At 41.9% G+C, this 17,227-nt stretch overlaps 1 protein-coding gene across 2 annotated transcripts in view; it reads right to left on the reverse strand.

Moving 5' to 3' along the window:
* MAP2K5 (mitogen-activated protein kinase kinase 5) overlaps nt 1-17,227 on the reverse strand; it is a 270,085-nt gene that overhangs the window by 18,759 nt on the left and 234,099 nt on the right. For both annotated transcript variants that reach the window (XM_063925546.1, XM_063925547.1), the window contains exons 17-19: nt 9,741-9,770; nt 1,314-1,340; nt 916-948 (exon numbers count right to left, since the gene is read on the reverse strand). In XM_063925546.1, coding sequence (XP_063781616.1) covers nt 916-948; nt 1,314-1,340; nt 9,741-9,770 — 90 coding nt within the window. The remainder of the gene's footprint in view (nt 1-915; nt 949-1,313; nt 1,341-9,740; nt 9,771-17,227) is intronic.

Genomic DNA, 17,227 nt, shown 5'->3' on the forward strand with positions numbered 1-17,227 from the left:
AACATCTCCCTGCCATCTGATTACTAAACATACAGATAATTGTTGTGGCTCAATTATCAGTGAAACAAGTGCTGTAATTACAAGAGGGACAATTAGTGGGAACCCTTATTAACAGTTTTGTTTCCCACATTAACAGAACATGGTTCATCCAGCACAGGCAGGGAACAACACAAGCCCACAAATTTCCTCTGCAGAGATGAAACACAGGATTGGTCACATTAGCGGGAGAATTCCAGCCCACAACATACCTCACATGTGAGCTGGGAAATCAGAGCATTGCTTAGTTCCAATGAGCCCAGAACACTGTATGGGATATGTGGTATAATCACTGAGCCTGCACAGCCGACACAGCAATGAGCACTTGTGTAACCAATGGGTCCTAGAGCAGTGAGCTGGGATGCTCAGCTATGCCATGCAGAAACATACTGCAAATTGGAATATGGGGCACATAGAATGTAAGAATATATGAAGGTTGCATAATGTTTTACATATCTAAAAATATAAATCAAATCTGTTGATAACTGTGCCACATGCACTCAGCGCCCTCTCCGACACATACTATTGACAGCCCCATCCCTTCTACCATTATGACACCATTCAATTACACCACCTCCATATGGAGAACTGACTCTGCAGAGCCCCAGCAGGCAGGGCTGAGCCCTGATTAATATTCTCCGGCCCAGTCCATGGGGCCTGTTACCAAAGCTAAGATCAGTCTGCGTAGGGCTCTGGAAGAGATGGGTATTGGGGGAAGGGGGGTGAACATAGGCCAAACCATGTTAAACAGCTCCAAGCCTTGACAATGAACTCTCTCAGAGGGTGTCGTCCATTGTGCTTCATTAGGAAACAAAATATAAGCTTTCCACTCCATTAGGAATGACTTTAGGAGCGAAAGCACATAAGTCTGAGACTCACCTCATCAACGATGCATTGCAATATCTGGAACGGCTGCAGAGAGAGAGAGACAAGTATTAACCTATATGCAATATCTGTACTGTAGAGTCATAAGAGACACAAAACCCCCCACACCATTAATGCAATAAAAATAGCAAGATTAATCAACAGCAGAGAGCTCTTATAAAAACATTGATGTTGTAGCATTGCTATTATTTCTAATGGTACCTAATCTAATACAGGCAGTTAAATGTTTGCTTTTTCTTCAAAATGCAATTTGCAAAGTTTAAAACAAGGCAGTGGAGCATGCAGGAAGAATCAGCCATCAGGAAAAGAGAAAAGTGAATTTTTCCACCACCCCCCCTCGGTTTTCTCCGCTCAACCCCCCCACCCCTCCTGCTTGGACTCATAACACTCACCATTAAAGACCCATGGTTTTTCTGAATCTGGGGAGTAAAGGGGATACAAATATTACATAAAAATACAATAAATAAACCCATACGAAAAGAATAGAAAGAGGAGAGGAAAATACATAAAGCTGAGAACAGAGGGGAAAAAGGCAATATGTAATTAGCATGTCATAATCAAAACAACTCACTAGGACACATTATGATCACTGGGAGAAGATGATTGTCTTGCTGGTGGCAATTTGTGGGCATGTGTTAACACAATTTACATAATGAAAATACACAAGTGTTAATAGCTCTTCTCTCATTTATGGGTGAAAGTCGGCAGAATGCTAATTTACCACAAACACTTTTTAGTATCCTCCAGGTTATATTAGAAGAGGGAGGGAAAAAAAAACATAATCCATTTCAGAGGCAAAGCCGTTTCCGCTCGGTGTATAAATAATGTTTTATGCGGCTCCATCGTGAGCGCAGAGCTTAATGTGGCAATCATCGCTAATGTGAGGAAACTCGCTCTTTTTAAATTAAAAAACAATTTATTTAAAATTGAAATTAAATCATCGTCAGAAATTAGAATTTCTGGCCGCCTGCCAGGGCTGGCCTGGCGTGTCACCCCTGCCTAATTTCTGGCTGGGAGACACAAACTTTAATTATATCTCTGTAATGGGACAGGGATCTGGTGTGTGGAGTGAAGGGCCGAGGCTGCCAGAGGAGATGGCTTTTGCAGAGGACAGATCTGAAATAGGGGAACGAGGTGGCCAGTCACTGAAGAGAGTGATCAGTCCTCATTAGGCTACAATGGCATTTTCAAAGCTTTTTAAACTGAAAATAAAATAGCAACCAAATTGTGAGATAACGGCTGACATAAGCGTTGCTGACAATGCATCAAATTAAAAATAAAGGATGACGATAATAATGAAAAATCATCAAACATCTCTAAGTAGAAGAATTCAAGGAAATGAGGCAGCTGACAGATATATGTGAACATATTATGGAGTAAATATATAAAAGGTTACATAAATACACTACGCTAATTCATAGAAGTTGGTTCAGATAAAACTACCCTTTGCCAGACTGGAGAAGCCATTTTTTGTGGGTTGAATAAATATTCACCGTAGCAACATCACAAAGACGTTATGAGTTGCTATTAGACTGGTCAGTTCCATTTTCTGAGCAACTGGCCACATCTTGTCTAATATGACTCCATATGTGGTTAAACCAGACACTCATCTTGTTGCTCAAACAACAGGATTGGCTCGTGTATGTCACTTGTATAAATGACAGGATTATAAGAGTTATTTATATAGCACACACGTATTGAGGCTCATTTAGGTGCGGTTGTTCTTGATACTGCCGTCGCTATCTTTTGCCATATGCAACTGCAATTATATGTCAATATGGGCAGAAGCTAACCTGAGCATAGGGACGCCCACTGCAGTCACATCATTCTGTCAGACTGCGTATAATTGCTGACACATCAGTACCATCGTGGCAAATTGGGTCATGTCGGAGAGTCTGAGCGCCTCTGAAGACGCGCAGGCTGAGCTGCTCTCACGGGATACAGAGGGCTCTCCAGTAGCAAGTAAGATCACAACCACTAATTTATGCACGCATAGAAAATGGCGTCAAAAAGGCCATGACACGCCTGCATTTACCTGACCACTCCCTGTTCCCACCCCCAAAGCTGACTTCCTGTCACTCACTTTGAAATTAATTCTTCGGTGCGATCGCAATCACAATTCACTCGCTGTGCATGCGCACTGTGGCTCAGACGCATGCGCAGTAAGAATACAACTGATGTGCATACAATAGCCGCTTTACGACTGCATCTGTATCACTTTAGTCATTCACATAAGGTTCTGTAACGCTTTAGTCATTCACACAAGGTTCTGCCCTAGTGTGTTTGTGTGTGTGTATATGTATATACATACACACACACACACATATATATCTGTGTGTGTGTGTGTGGGTGTGTGTGTCAGAGGAAACCTGAGTAACCTAAGGAAATCCATGCATGCACGGGGAGGACATACAAACTCCACACAGCTAGGAACTTAGATGTTTATTTTACTACATTCTGGTCACAGAATTGACTTAGCAAAAAAATAACACAACCAGTAGCTTGGCATGGGAGGGAAAAATTCAGTTCTGGTTTTGTTGGTTATTTGTGGTTTAGTAAATGCCTACACAGGAACAGCTCCTCTATTTATATTATTTTTAATTTACAGGAACTTTTAGCTACAGAACTGTCATATCACTTAGATTGAAAAGTATGCATTTTCTAGTAAAATAATCAGATTTAATTGGGGGAATATGCCACTGATTAGTAGACATTTTACTATGTACCATACAAACTTAAAGGGACATTATCACTCTCTGTTTTTTTTAACCTAAGAAATACATTGTACTATATGCATATGTGTGTTTTATTAAAAATAACTTAGATTTAAATAAATGAAAATATAAGTTAGATTTAATTTCCTATACACATTACTCCTGACAGCTGTCCCATAGACCTTTGCAGGACGATGGTATGGTATAGATTTAATTTACAGTATGAAGTAGACTTTCTCACTAAAGGGCTTGTCAGCCAAATTCATACACCGCACCTTCGCCTTCAATACAACACAACATCTGGTAGTGATATAAGACATATATGTTACACAGAGGTGCACAGGGGTGCAAAGTACATGGCAGTAAAATGGAGTCTATTCCCAGCGCTTTCTTTGTGTGGTTGTGTTGCTAGATGCCAATACAGTGTAAAAGTAAGACAGAAATAAGGACCCCGCCCACAGAAGCTGTACATCTGGGGCATCACGGATGGTGTAATGGTTAGCATTACTGCCTCACAGCACTGAGGTTGTGAGTTCGATTCCAGCACGGCCCTATACTGTGTCGAGTTTGTTACTGTGGGAGGACACCCCGTGGCTGTGTGGGCTTCCTCCCGCAATCCAAAAATGTACTGCTAGGTTTATTGGCTCCCAACAAAAAAAGATTGTAAGCAACACTAGGGTTAGGGGGGTCATTCCAAGTTGCTCGCACGTAGCAACTTTTTGCTGCTTGTGCGATCAACCTGACGCCGCCTATGGGGGGAGTGTATTTTAGCATAGCAGGGCAGCGATCGCTTGTGCAGAACTGCTATGCTAAAAAAGTTTCACGTAAAACAAGACTAGCCCTAGACCTACTTACCATTTGCGACGGATCCAGCGATGCAGGTCCCGGATTTGACGTCAGACATCCGCCCTCAAAACGCCTGCGTTCGCTGGACCACTCCCGGAAAACAGTCAGTTGACGCCCTGACACCCCTTCCTCCTGTCAATCTTCTTGTGGTCGTTGCTGCGACCGCTTTTCTCGTTCCCGGCGTCGTTGCCCGGCGACAAGTTCCGACCCGATCGCACCACTGCGAAGAAGTGCAGCGTGCGATCGGGTCGGATTGACCCCCTAGGACGGATGTGATTGGCCAAATATTCTCTGTAAAGTACTGCGGAATATGTGTCTGGAGAATACAGATTGAACACTGTACTAAAGGACCATTACCACAGTATTTATAATCATTTATCACCCTGGCCAATTATGAGTACCTATAGATTTTACATCACATGCTATTCAACCAGATCTTTACATCATCAGAGTTGTTCATTTTGGCTGCCAGTACAAAACAATACCAAGCTGCTACAGTATATGTATGCAATTATATCCAATGCAGTGAGATCAAAATAGCTGTGTTATTCCCCAGGGCAATGGAAATTAACAATTTACCAGATGCTATAAAAACAGGGCTAAGAAGCACAGAAGAAGCCAAAAAGATAATGTATTTAGTAAAAGATACAGGAAGGTATGTCCAGTCAGCCAATGATGCCGCCTTCATCAGGTTCTGACTGCTCTGCCAACTCATTCTGGCTATCGGTGCTAGCTTAAAGACCAAAGGCGGTCGGTGTTCCAGCGCTGGGATTCCAAGTTGTGTCGGGATTCCGCCCTTGGTCACATGACCACCGACATCCCGACTGACGGGATGCTAACCGCATCCCAATGAGAGCGCAATATCATAGTAATTGCCCTATGTGTAACCAGCTTTAGGTGTTTCCACAAGAGCTGCATACACATGGTTATCTGGTGATATCCTTACTGCCGAAGAGATCTCAGCTACTGTAGAGTTCACCTTTAATACCACATGAAAAGGAACTCCATCCCTTTCTACTAGAGGTATATAAACATTCTGTAGAACACACACACACACACACATATATATATATATATATATATATATATATATATATATATATTTACGTGTGTCCATTTTGTATTATTCATGGCCGTCCTCTTAATGAATGTTCTACCAGATGTACAAATATCTCTACTCCCATTTCTATGTCACATATCTTTTCGTCTTTTGATCATTCCTCTTCCCACTGAGTTCTTTTATCTGTCTCTTCTATCTTGTTCATCAGATAATCTTCCATTCTCCCCCCCTGACACAATGCACGCCAGCATTTTATTCAAATAATTCTTAAAAACAGCTTAAAAAGCCGTTTGGAATAACAGAGAGCGTCTCCATCAATCAGTGCGGGGGAGGGCGAGGATTTCCGCTGGTAAGTGTATAAACAGCAGATCAGCTCTTCAGAAGCAGTCATAAAAAACTCCATTAACTTCTGACAAAGAATGCAAATTAATCACAACATGGGGCTGGGTTGAAATTAGTGTGTGTTCTGATCAGAGGCTATGCCTGGAGAGACCTCCCTAAAGCCCCCGCCAGGGTGAGAGCATACCCTCCGGGAACCCACCATCAGATGTAAACCCATGCTAGGCCCCCCGAGACCAATTCACAATCCTGCAATGAAAGACCAGCCATGTTTTCCAGAAAGAACTTCATCCTGAGACAGAGCGAAAGGACCACAGATTATGTGTCATAATAACAAAGAGCCTGCTTCTTCCATAATTAAACTCTCAGTCTGAGGCTTCCTGCTTACCTTGATTCCCGACTCCACATCATGACACTGCCCCTGTTACATGCAGCTTAGCAATAATTTAACACAATCACACAAATGGACAGGCCCCTGCCTCTCATAAAACAAATATACTAATCTATTGAACTAATCTGTACTGCTGCGAATATACAAAAATATCCAATTGGCTACACGTTATTATATCGCCATCCATGTAAAGATGGTAAAGCAGAAAAAGCCATCTGTGGAGAGTGGAAGGCACTTAAGTTGCAAGATACATAAAGGTGGCTATAAGGTGGTGACAGTAGGAAAGAGGTGTAATAAACCAGCTGTGTCAGACTTCTCCCAACTTATACCTACGCCGGTCACACATACCCATCCTGGGGGTATATAATAATGTTTTACACTGAGCAGATATTATTAATAAAGCAACCTATCTACTGCTGCCACCAGCATCAGCATGGTTATTGCCAATGCCTGAATAAACCTACAATTGGTGTTTGGAAACCAAGAGGAGCTCAATAAATACACTTTACGAGAGTCTTGTAGATGCATCCAATTTGTTATTTGTACTGTGCCACGGAGGGCGCCTGGCAGACTCGGGCACTGGGAAATCTCACAGCTCTGGCCTGGGGACGTGCAGCAAAGTCTCATACAGCCTGCAGGTGAAACCTCTGTTCCTCCATATGGAGTCAGGAAAATTAACAGTGCAGAGAAGACTGAGGCAGCAGCAGGGGGCAGGTGGAATGAGGAGGGGGCTACCATCCTTTTTTGAAAAGGGGATAGGAAAAAAATGTAAAAGAAAAATGAAATTTGGAGATGAAAGGATAGAAGTAATGAATTAATGGGGTGTGAAAACACAGGCAGCTCGGCTGTAACAGGCAATATCCACTCACATATCTGATCAGAGCCTCTCTGGGGTGTATTCATTTCATTTACTTGCTGATTTCAGGAATGGAGCCAAACGCGTTTCTTATTCTTAAAAATACACTTCCTTCATGTCCTTTAAATAACAATAGTCTCTGTATGTGACCTGCTTGTGCTGTGCAATATGCCTGGGCTTAAAACATAACAATATATCCCTGCTCTGGAACCGGTGAATAATATGACTCATTAGGGTCTATTTATGACAGACTGTGATGCTGACGATTATCGCTTTGCTGTACCTTTCCTATTTAATAAGTCGTCACAAAATAGCGGCAGGGGAGAGAAACAAAAAAAGATGCGATAAACATGCGGTAGACTGGCTTTTTATCCAAGGAAGCTAAAATACAAGGAAACACAGGAAAATAAACACATGGGGGCAGATGTATTAACCTGGAAAAGGCATAAGGAAGTGATAAACCAGTGATATGTGCAAGGTGATAAAGGCACCAGCCAATCAGCTCCAATATGTAAATTAACAGTTAGGATCTGATTGGCTGGTGCCTTTATCACCTTGCACATATCACTGGTTTATCACTTCCTTATGCTTTCTCCAGGTTAATACATCTGCCCCAAAGTATGTTTAGCTGGCAGGATTCCTGGGTGTTCTTTCCCAGGTACGACCAGGTGAAGCCATATCAGTGAAGTTACATGCCATAATTAGTGCCACATTTTTTTGTATGCCCGATATTTGAAAGGGCAATGCTTTACTAGAAGTGTCTTGCTAGTAAAAGCATTGCCCTTTTAAATATCGGGCACAAACACGATCAGAAGCAATGGGTTTTACAAACAGACTCTTCATAAATAAAACCCTAGAAGTCTATATTTAACAGAGGTCACAGTGGGTGAAAGTGGAATGAAATAAGGCACATGGGGCAGATGTATTAACCTGGAGACGGCATAAGGAAGTGATAAAGCAGTGATATGTGCAAGGTGATAAACGCACCAGCCAATCAGCTCCAATATGTAAATTAACAGTTAGGAGGTGATTGGCTGGTGCATGTATCACCTTGCACATATCACTGCTTTATCACTTCCTTATGCCGTCTCCAGGTTAATACATCTGCGCCACTGTATTCAACACTAAAAGACAATGTAGCCCAGTATCTCAGTTATCTGAATTATGGGAATTGCATATATACATTCGCGATTGTAATGAGCTTTACCAAAATGTTTCAAAATATCTAGTTATCACTTGCTTATTCAATAAAGAGAGAACTCCAGATTCATATTGGAATTGGGAAAAGTGCTCCATCTCCTGGGCCTCTTGCTAGACACTATCCAGATTATGGCAGGGCCCGATCCTCTGCATTGCTGGGGTCTATGATTGCATTGGATGAGCATAATGGAGATCTTGATTTGATTTAGTCACTGCGCAGATTCAGGTGTCGGATGGTTGAGGCCCCAGTGCCAATAACTCTTATATAGCAGATATGGGGGAGTAGGTAATGACAGACTTATTCTTTTAACCAGAGGCAACAAAGTTTTTGCTTAGATTGCATAGCTGCCGTGTTTTAGTATATGCTGCATGTGGGGTTATATCACTAATATGTGACTATTCTTATTGTTCCCCTAACCAGAAGAGTGAACACGTCCTGGTCAGACACTGACTGAAAGATAATGGGAATCTACACTTTTAAACACAGTACACCCCATCATGATGTTTGCAGGCCATTAGACACTACAATGGTATTCTAACAGTGTTACAGGGTGAGATCCCTCTATTAGCATTATAATAGCCTGTTAATAACTGCCCGAGGAGATCTGCAGTCCCTTCCTATAAATTACCAAGCTGAGCCTGGGGCGTGGAGCAGATGCCAGTGTGCTCACTCACCAACAGCATGTGATTTTCCCAGGTTGCGGTATCCCCGGATAGGTACACAGTGTCCAGACTCATCTGGTACTGCATGAGGACCAGAGTCAGAAGACTGCCAGGTGCAAGTTCACAGAGGCCAATGCCAAAACTGTTAACACATTCTTTACCAGATACAAGAGATACGTAACAAGCTCTGTATTTATTAGTATCAAGGTTTTTTATAAAGCTTTGTGAATGCTCTAATAAATTGCTAGACCCCTTGAAGATATACATTTTTATTAAGGTCCTGTTTACTTGGATTATTATATTTAACATCTATAGGGACCTATGTAGAGAATAATAGCTATTGCTGAGTAGCCTGCCCCTGTGTTACCTTCCTGTGGTAAGCAGCAGGGAAATGTACATAATACGGTCTGCCTTTCCTCTGCTGGTAGACGCGTTCAATGTGAGCTTTGAGAATGACTTTTATACACAAACGTGCACTGGCAAAAAAATATGTGCCGGTCAACAATATATTTCTAATGGTGAAAATGTACCTAACAGTCAATCTTGCAGGTAACAAGTAGCACACACTCCTATAATCCATGCACTTCGAGCACAGGCCCACCATTGGTAGGACTTATTATATTAGATCTACTTTGCTGGCAAATAAGGAGCCTAACTTGATGCTTGGAGTTAAGTACACCTACAGATACTCTTCGCCTCTAGATCATGAAGGCCTCACCAAACAATGTAAGCATTACGAGCACATCTTACCTGTGGGTAGGGAAAACTTCCAAGTGCTAGCTGCAAAAAATGGAAAAAAAGAAAAAGAAAGAACAACACGTGAGATCAACATTTTAGACAGACAATGCTCATCACTGGCTCTAGAGTCATAAGACTAGTACAAATGTTTTTTTTTTTTTTTTAAAGAAAACTTGTTAAATTGTGGTAATTAATCGGGATTCATAGCTGGACGTCATTCAGTCACCAATGTCCGAAGAGTCTTCTTGGCTATCTATGCTAAGACTCAGGAGGATTCACCTTCTCCTAGTGCCATACTATCCCTAGATGCCGAGAAGGCCTTCGACATGGTGCTGTGGAATTACCTCTTTAACACTATGTCCAAATTTGGCTTTCCAGATGAATTCATACTCACAGTCAAAACACTTTACTCATCCCCCATATCTCAACTGTCATGCAATGGTTACCTTTCAGACCCTATTAATATACTGCGGGGAACAAGGGAACGCTGCCCCTTATCAACTCTCCTCTTTGCCATCGCATTAGAACCTTTGGCAATAACACTCAGAAATTCCCCCCTCTACCAAGGTATTAAAATTGATTCAGTTGATTTAAGTGTCTCCTTATTTGCAGACGATATGCTTTTATTTTTTGTCCTATCCCGAACACTCCTTACCGGTAGTTCTAAACATTATTGCCCAATTTAGCACTCTCTCAGGATATAGGATAAATATTGATACATCAGAAATCCTTACCCTATCGGGTTCTCTAGATTTTATGCAGACTGACCCATCCTTAATTAACATGAACATTTTTCAATCTCATTTTCAATATCTAGGAATTCAAATTCCAGCTAATATTTCTGACCTGTATACTCTAAATTTTACCCCTCTAATTTCACAAATTTCAAAGACTCTAGAAGGCTGGATATCTCTCCCCCTTTCATTGTTAGGTAGAGTGGTGGTAGTGAAATACATTATCTTTTCTAAATTACTAGCTAACTCAGATTTTAAGTTTCTCCATACTGTTTTTCGAAACTTTGTTGCTGCTATACGAGGCAAACCTCGTATAGCACGCAACAAAATGCCAATGTCTAGACAGCACGGTGGCTTTGGCCTCCCTGATCTTTTGCTCTATTCACATGCAATTTTATTTAGATGTGCCTCTGACTGGCTGCTAGAAAAGAGTGTCTATACTGATTATGAACTAGACTCTGCGTTGCTAAAACCATTTTCACCCAACGCCCTCCTTCATACCCCAAAAGCCAAGATTCCCCCCAAATTTTTCCTGAATCCCCTTTTTAAAGATATCTACAACTCATGGATAGCTATTAATAAAAAACTGAAATGTAACAATGGCTACACTAATCACATTTCCCTTTGGAATAACCCCCTTTTTGAGCCGGGTAGGAATTCTTCTATCTTTCAAAGACTTTTTTCCAAATGTATTCAAGCAACATCGGATGTACTTGATCCAGGTGGAAAACTATACTCCTTCTCTTCTCTTCAGGAGAAGTATAGCCTCACGCCTCAATTTACTTACCCCTATATGCAAATTCAGCATTATATATCTTCATTTCCTGAATTCACACCACCTAAAAAACCTCCTGACGAGATAGACAAACTCCTGAAGTTCTTATGTCACAACACATATAGATTGAAATACCTATACCTTCCATTATTATCCCTTCATAAAGACAAGATCTGTTCTTCAATAACGAGTCTATGGTCCAATGATATCTCTTCAGTGACTAATGAAACAATTATTTTTCAACACTATGATAAAACTATGCGGATCTTATGCTACTCCTTATTGCAAGAGACACACGCAAAGACGGTACACAGAGCCTATATTACACAAATGCAACCTAAGCATTTTGTACCCAACGAAGTCAGGAGCTGTCTGAAATGCTCTATTGCCTCTACTACATTTATTCATTATGTGTGGCACTGCCATAAAATTAGAATATTTTGGAACAAGGTGTTATATTTCATCAACGATACTTTTACATTGCAATTGAGTCTAGATCCACTTCCTTGTCTCTTCGCCAGTTTTCAACCTTGGCTACTCCAAGGCTTAGACTCTACTTTGTTCCCATTCCTCACAATGTCAGTGGCGAAAAAGATAATAATACGGCATTGGATCTCATCTACTTCACCTTCTTTAACGGAAGTGAAATTGTTACTTCTCAAGATTCTCTACTACGATAGAGAATCTACTCTCCCTGATATTGAGAAAGGGGTTATACTTTTCTATCGTAAATGGGGACTTTACATTGAAAAACTAGATGAGTTGACACGTTCCACATTTTTCAAATTATTTGAAAATACTGATTGGTGGCACTGTAAAAGACTAACAGACCTTGTCTAATATGATTGACTAAGATGACTGTCACCTCTGATGGAGTGTAATTGTGACTTAAACACGCACCCCCTTACTGATATTTCGTAACCGTCTGGTTTACTTATCTATAAATAGGCCCTCCTCACCTCCTCATTGCTAATTCTTTCTATTTACCCCCTAGAATATTATGCTATATTCTTAATGAGAGGAAAAAATTATATATATATATATATATATATATATATATATTCACAGAGCAATGATGATTGCTTGAAATGATGACCACAAACCCTAATTAATAATATCTATATTGCTCAATAATTGTATTGTATACAATGTTTTCTATTATCTCTGATGTGTTATCTTCATGATTATGGATAGAGGGATATATTGTATGGTACTGTACTATCTAATTGCTTGATGACTGCAGTCAGGCACATTCTGATTATCATGAAGACTTTATGTTGAACTTGTATACAATTCCAGATGTGGTTATTCCCTATCTTTCAATCTATTTAATGGTTGTTGTTACTCTGAAAGAAAACTCAATAAAGATATATAAAAAAAAAAAAAAAAAAAAAAATTGTCGGAATTTGTAACATAACCAAGCATGCTGGTCTCAGTTTTTCAGAACTAGATTTTGCAACAATTAACTATTGTGTCTTAGTGATCATGAATTTCACCCAAGAAATAAATAAGTGAGCCCCAGTAAGTCATAACCCCCTGCTAATATTAACCCCTTCGCTGCTGAGGCTTTTCTCACCCTTGTGCTATGCCTATTTTGGTACTTTTTACATTTGTCATGTTCCAACATAAGTATCAGTGCCCACACAAATTATGCCTCGTTTTTTGTTCAGAAAACTTTGACTTTCTGAAAAAAAAACAATAGTTTGTTATATCTTCCCACAAGGCAAAGAAAACCTCCCCAAAATGACTAAAAAAAGTGTGCAGTTTTTTTTATTGCTTCGCATTAATAAGACTTTGCAAAATAGCTGAATTCCACAAGTTGGTTTCATAATAAAGCAGCAGGAAGCAATGGAGGTACTTCTATGTAAATTTGTAATCTTCTTGAACACCTGCAAAGTTTAGGACCAAAGGGGATTGTACTTTGCACTTTGGAAGTTTAAACTGGTCTACTATGAATAGTACATTTTGTAGTGCGATACAGAACAAAAGTCACCAGTGCCCCAATGCAGTGTGGGTATTTCAGTCAAGCTTTCTGGTAACTCCAACCTTGCCCTTTTTACCCATTTTGTTTCTTCTCCTTAATTATTAATTTTCAGAGCCATAAGTGGCAAAGTGTTGGAAATGAGAGTTTGCAGAGAGCACAGTATAACATTCTCCAGACACAGCCTGCAGACATCGCAGTGTGTGAAATGTGCTTCAGATTTAATGAAGCCTTTATGGCCTTCTTAATTTTCCCTGTGTTTTTCAGGGAGGGTCACCCAGCAATCAGAGATAAGGGTTGGTTTATAACTGGGCAAAGATAGAGGTGGGGAGGGTGGAGCAATTTGCTTATGAACTGCACTGAATTTTCTTAATTAACTCTACCGGTGTAAATGCTTAAAGCTGATCAGTCACAGACAAGGATGGTAGAATGGAATTTCTCAAGAGGTTAGTGGTTCATAGTGTTTGTTTGCTATAAACGGACGTCGTATTGAAAGGCTCTAATTGCAAGTCCATTTCTGAGGGTCGGTGACGTCAGGGAGCCATGCTCCGTGTATAATATAGACACACAGAACATAGCCCCCACCCCTGGGAAGCAAGGGGTTAATCACAGCACGCGCAGGGCAGGAAACTCAGCTGCGCTTCTCTCATGAAGCTGCAACAGTTCACTGAGTGAGCGATTGCATGGGGCAGTGGCACAGTAACTGTGAATGGGGCCGAGAGAGCAAGTGAAGGAATTACAAATGAATGTAATCTGATGTGTACAGGCTGCAACTGCAGAGGGTGTCTGGGGGTTTAGAACAAAGCAAGAACAGAGAGGGGGGCAAGGAAGCTGCATGTTTAATGTATAACACTATTAGCTGGCAGCGAGCAGAGGCTGTGACCACTGTGGAGGGGCACCAGAGCCAGGAACACAGACTGATGGAGGAAACAGCGCCCTGACCTGTGGCAGGACACAGCCAGAGACAAATGACAGAAAACAGAATTACTACAGGTCAGGACAGGGTGTAGGGCACACAGCAAGGAGACTGGCACATCATAGGTTACAGCTAGAAAAGTACACATCATGTATGGAAAATATCGCGGGTGAACACTAGAAAAGTACAACATGGTATCTGTGGTGGAGAGTCAAGGGGTATAGCGGAAGCAGGAATTCATATGGTAGTACATTACAGGAGAAAATTCGTAATTTAAAAGTCTTTGGTACTATAAAGTTGACTGGCATGAAAGGGCTACAAACATTAAATGCAAGGTGCGTTAAAGTAAAACTAAAATGGCAATTCCCCCCCGCCATATACACAGAAAAAGACAGATCCAGGATAGATACTCAGAAAAAGTTGGATCCATGCGAAACACAAAGAAAAAGCTGCATCCGGGCCCAGGAAGTCACAGACCCCGGGCTCAGCACACCTACAAAGCGTTGGCAACATGTCCCTATTTTGTAAAACGATCCCGGTCGCCGCTACAATGGCTCAATCATGCTGCGGCTAAGTGGGGGACTGAGAGCGATCATGCAGAATGGGTAGTGTGCATGCACAATTCCCCCATCATTGGATTTGTAAGTATACAAACAGGCCCAATATTCATTTAGTGGCAGCACCCAAAGAGACGAGTGGGCAAAAATAAATGAAATAAATCGTACATAAAATCTAAACATCTCATAGTAAATCCAATGTCATTGCAAAACATGCTCTACAATGTACACTTGCGAGCAGGGCCTTCCTACCTCTATGCCTGTATGTTTTTACCCAGTTTTGTTCTATTACTGTTGTTCCAATTGTAAAGCGCAACGGAATATGCTGCGCTATACAAGAAACTGTTAATAAATGTGAGAACTCAGTGTATCCAAACTGTATGAATTCTTGTTTAAAAGCCTTGCTCCCCTCAGCCCACCCTGCTGGAATAAGCCTAGCTCCCACTCGTACTGTAACCTAATGTTGTTGCTGTAATTGCCTTATTTATCTTGTAGCTCTCACACAAGCTGTGTGTGCATTGGCTGCCTGAGTTTGATGCATGAAGGTCCCAGTCGGGCCTGAGTGGACCTTCGCTTACACTTCACAGCCGTCCTGCAGCCCCCCAACTCCACGTCCCTGTGCAGCCGCTGGATAAATCATCGCCGAGTTTTACTCCAGTAAAGTTTGGCTGCGGCTTGAGCAGCGGCTTCTGAATCGCTGGAGCACAGGGCCAGAACATGCACTAATTACGGAAGTTCTGGTCAGTGAGTGATGGATAGCCCTCCTCAAGGCAGCCGCAACATTCTCAGCACTAGTGACAGAGGAGGAGGGAGATATTCTGCAAGCAACTATTAATTCACAGCCAGAGGTGCTGCTAGGTAATTGTGCACCTAAACTGCCCCAAAAGTAACACCTAGCAGGCTCAGCCAGTGTCATTCAGCTGCCCTGCCCCTAAGTGGCTGACTGCACTCTGCTTAGTCCATCATGAAAATATTGCAGTGTGCAGTTCAGCATGGTCACTGACATTTTGTTTAATTAAGATGAGAACCTCTCATTTTAGTTAACGCTATGCAAATTAAATACACACTAACTGGAAATAGTGACCAATTACTGGCCAACTAGTATTTGGGTAGAAAATGTGCAGAAGCACAAGATACAAAGAAGTACTGCACTTTTTTCAGCGGGTGACCTTGGAGAAACCAGGATTTGTGTGTCTATATACTGTGCAGGCAGATCGTCTCCGTATATACCGCGCAGGCAGATCCTCTCCATATATACCGCGCAGGCAGATCCTCTCCATATATACCGCGCAGGCAGATCCTCTCCATATATACCGCGCAGGCAGATCCTCTCCGTATATACCGCGCAGGCAGATCCTGACTGTATATACCGCGCACACAGATCCTCTCCGTATATACCGCGCAGGCAGATCCTCTCCGTATATACCGCGCAGGCAGATCCTCGCCGTATATACCGTGCAGGCAGATCCTCTCCATATATACAGCACAGGCAGATCATCTCCTTATACACCATGGCAGGTAGTGCCTCTCCTTATATACCACGCAGGCAGATCTTCTCCTTATATACCACGCAGGCAGATCCTCTCCTTATATGCCAAACATGCAGATCCTCTCTGCATTTACCGCACAGGCAGATCCTCTCCATATATACAGCACAGGCAGATCATCTCCTTATACACCATGGCAGGTAGTTCCTCTCCTTATATACCACGCAGGCAGATCCTCTCCTTATATACCACGCAGGTAGATCCTCTCTGCATTTACCGCACAGGCAGATCCTCTCTGTATATACCATGAAGGCAGATCCTCTCTGTATATACTGCATCCTCTCCTTAGAAACTGGGCAGACAGATCCTTTCCATATTTGGGATGTTTTACAAGGTGATGCAGTACGTGAAGGGAAAATACACACTATACTAATATGCTATTTTTTAATAGAGCAAGTTGTATTTTCCACCTGTCAGTAACATTTTCTTCAGTTCGTGCAAGCACCAGTGTTACAGTGTCAAACACTCAGCATCTTTGTGACTGCTTCTGTGTACGGATGCATACACGGGACCCAACGGATGACTGTGAAGAGATCCAGATAGGCACAATCAGACATGAGCTCTCATCCATGTAGTGCAAGATGGACAAAGAAGCTAAACACCGGATTGGTTATTATGTTACCTCACCCCAGATACATAAGGTCATATCAGGAGCATGGAGGCAAGATAGTTGCTGGTTCCCCCCTCTGCTCGCATTCACTACTAACATCCCAATCCCAGAAGCACTCAGACACACCCTCCCCCTAACCCATATTCACTATTAACACCCCAGCGGCACGCAGATATTCATCCCTCCTCACCTTTACTCCCATCACCCCAGTAGCACCCAGTCACATCCACCTTCATATTCACTACTAACTCCACAGCGGCACCCAGATATTCATCCCCCCATACCTTTACTCCCATCACCCCAGTAGCACCCAGTCACATCCACCTTCATATTCACTACTAACTCCACAGCGGCACCCAGATATTCATCCCCCCATACC

Source organism: Pseudophryne corroboree, chromosome 6, assembly GCF_028390025.1.
Source record: "Pseudophryne corroboree isolate aPseCor3 chromosome 6, aPseCor3.hap2, whole genome shotgun sequence".
Taxonomy (NCBI): Eukaryota; Metazoa; Chordata; class Amphibia; order Anura; family Myobatrachidae; genus Pseudophryne; species Pseudophryne corroboree.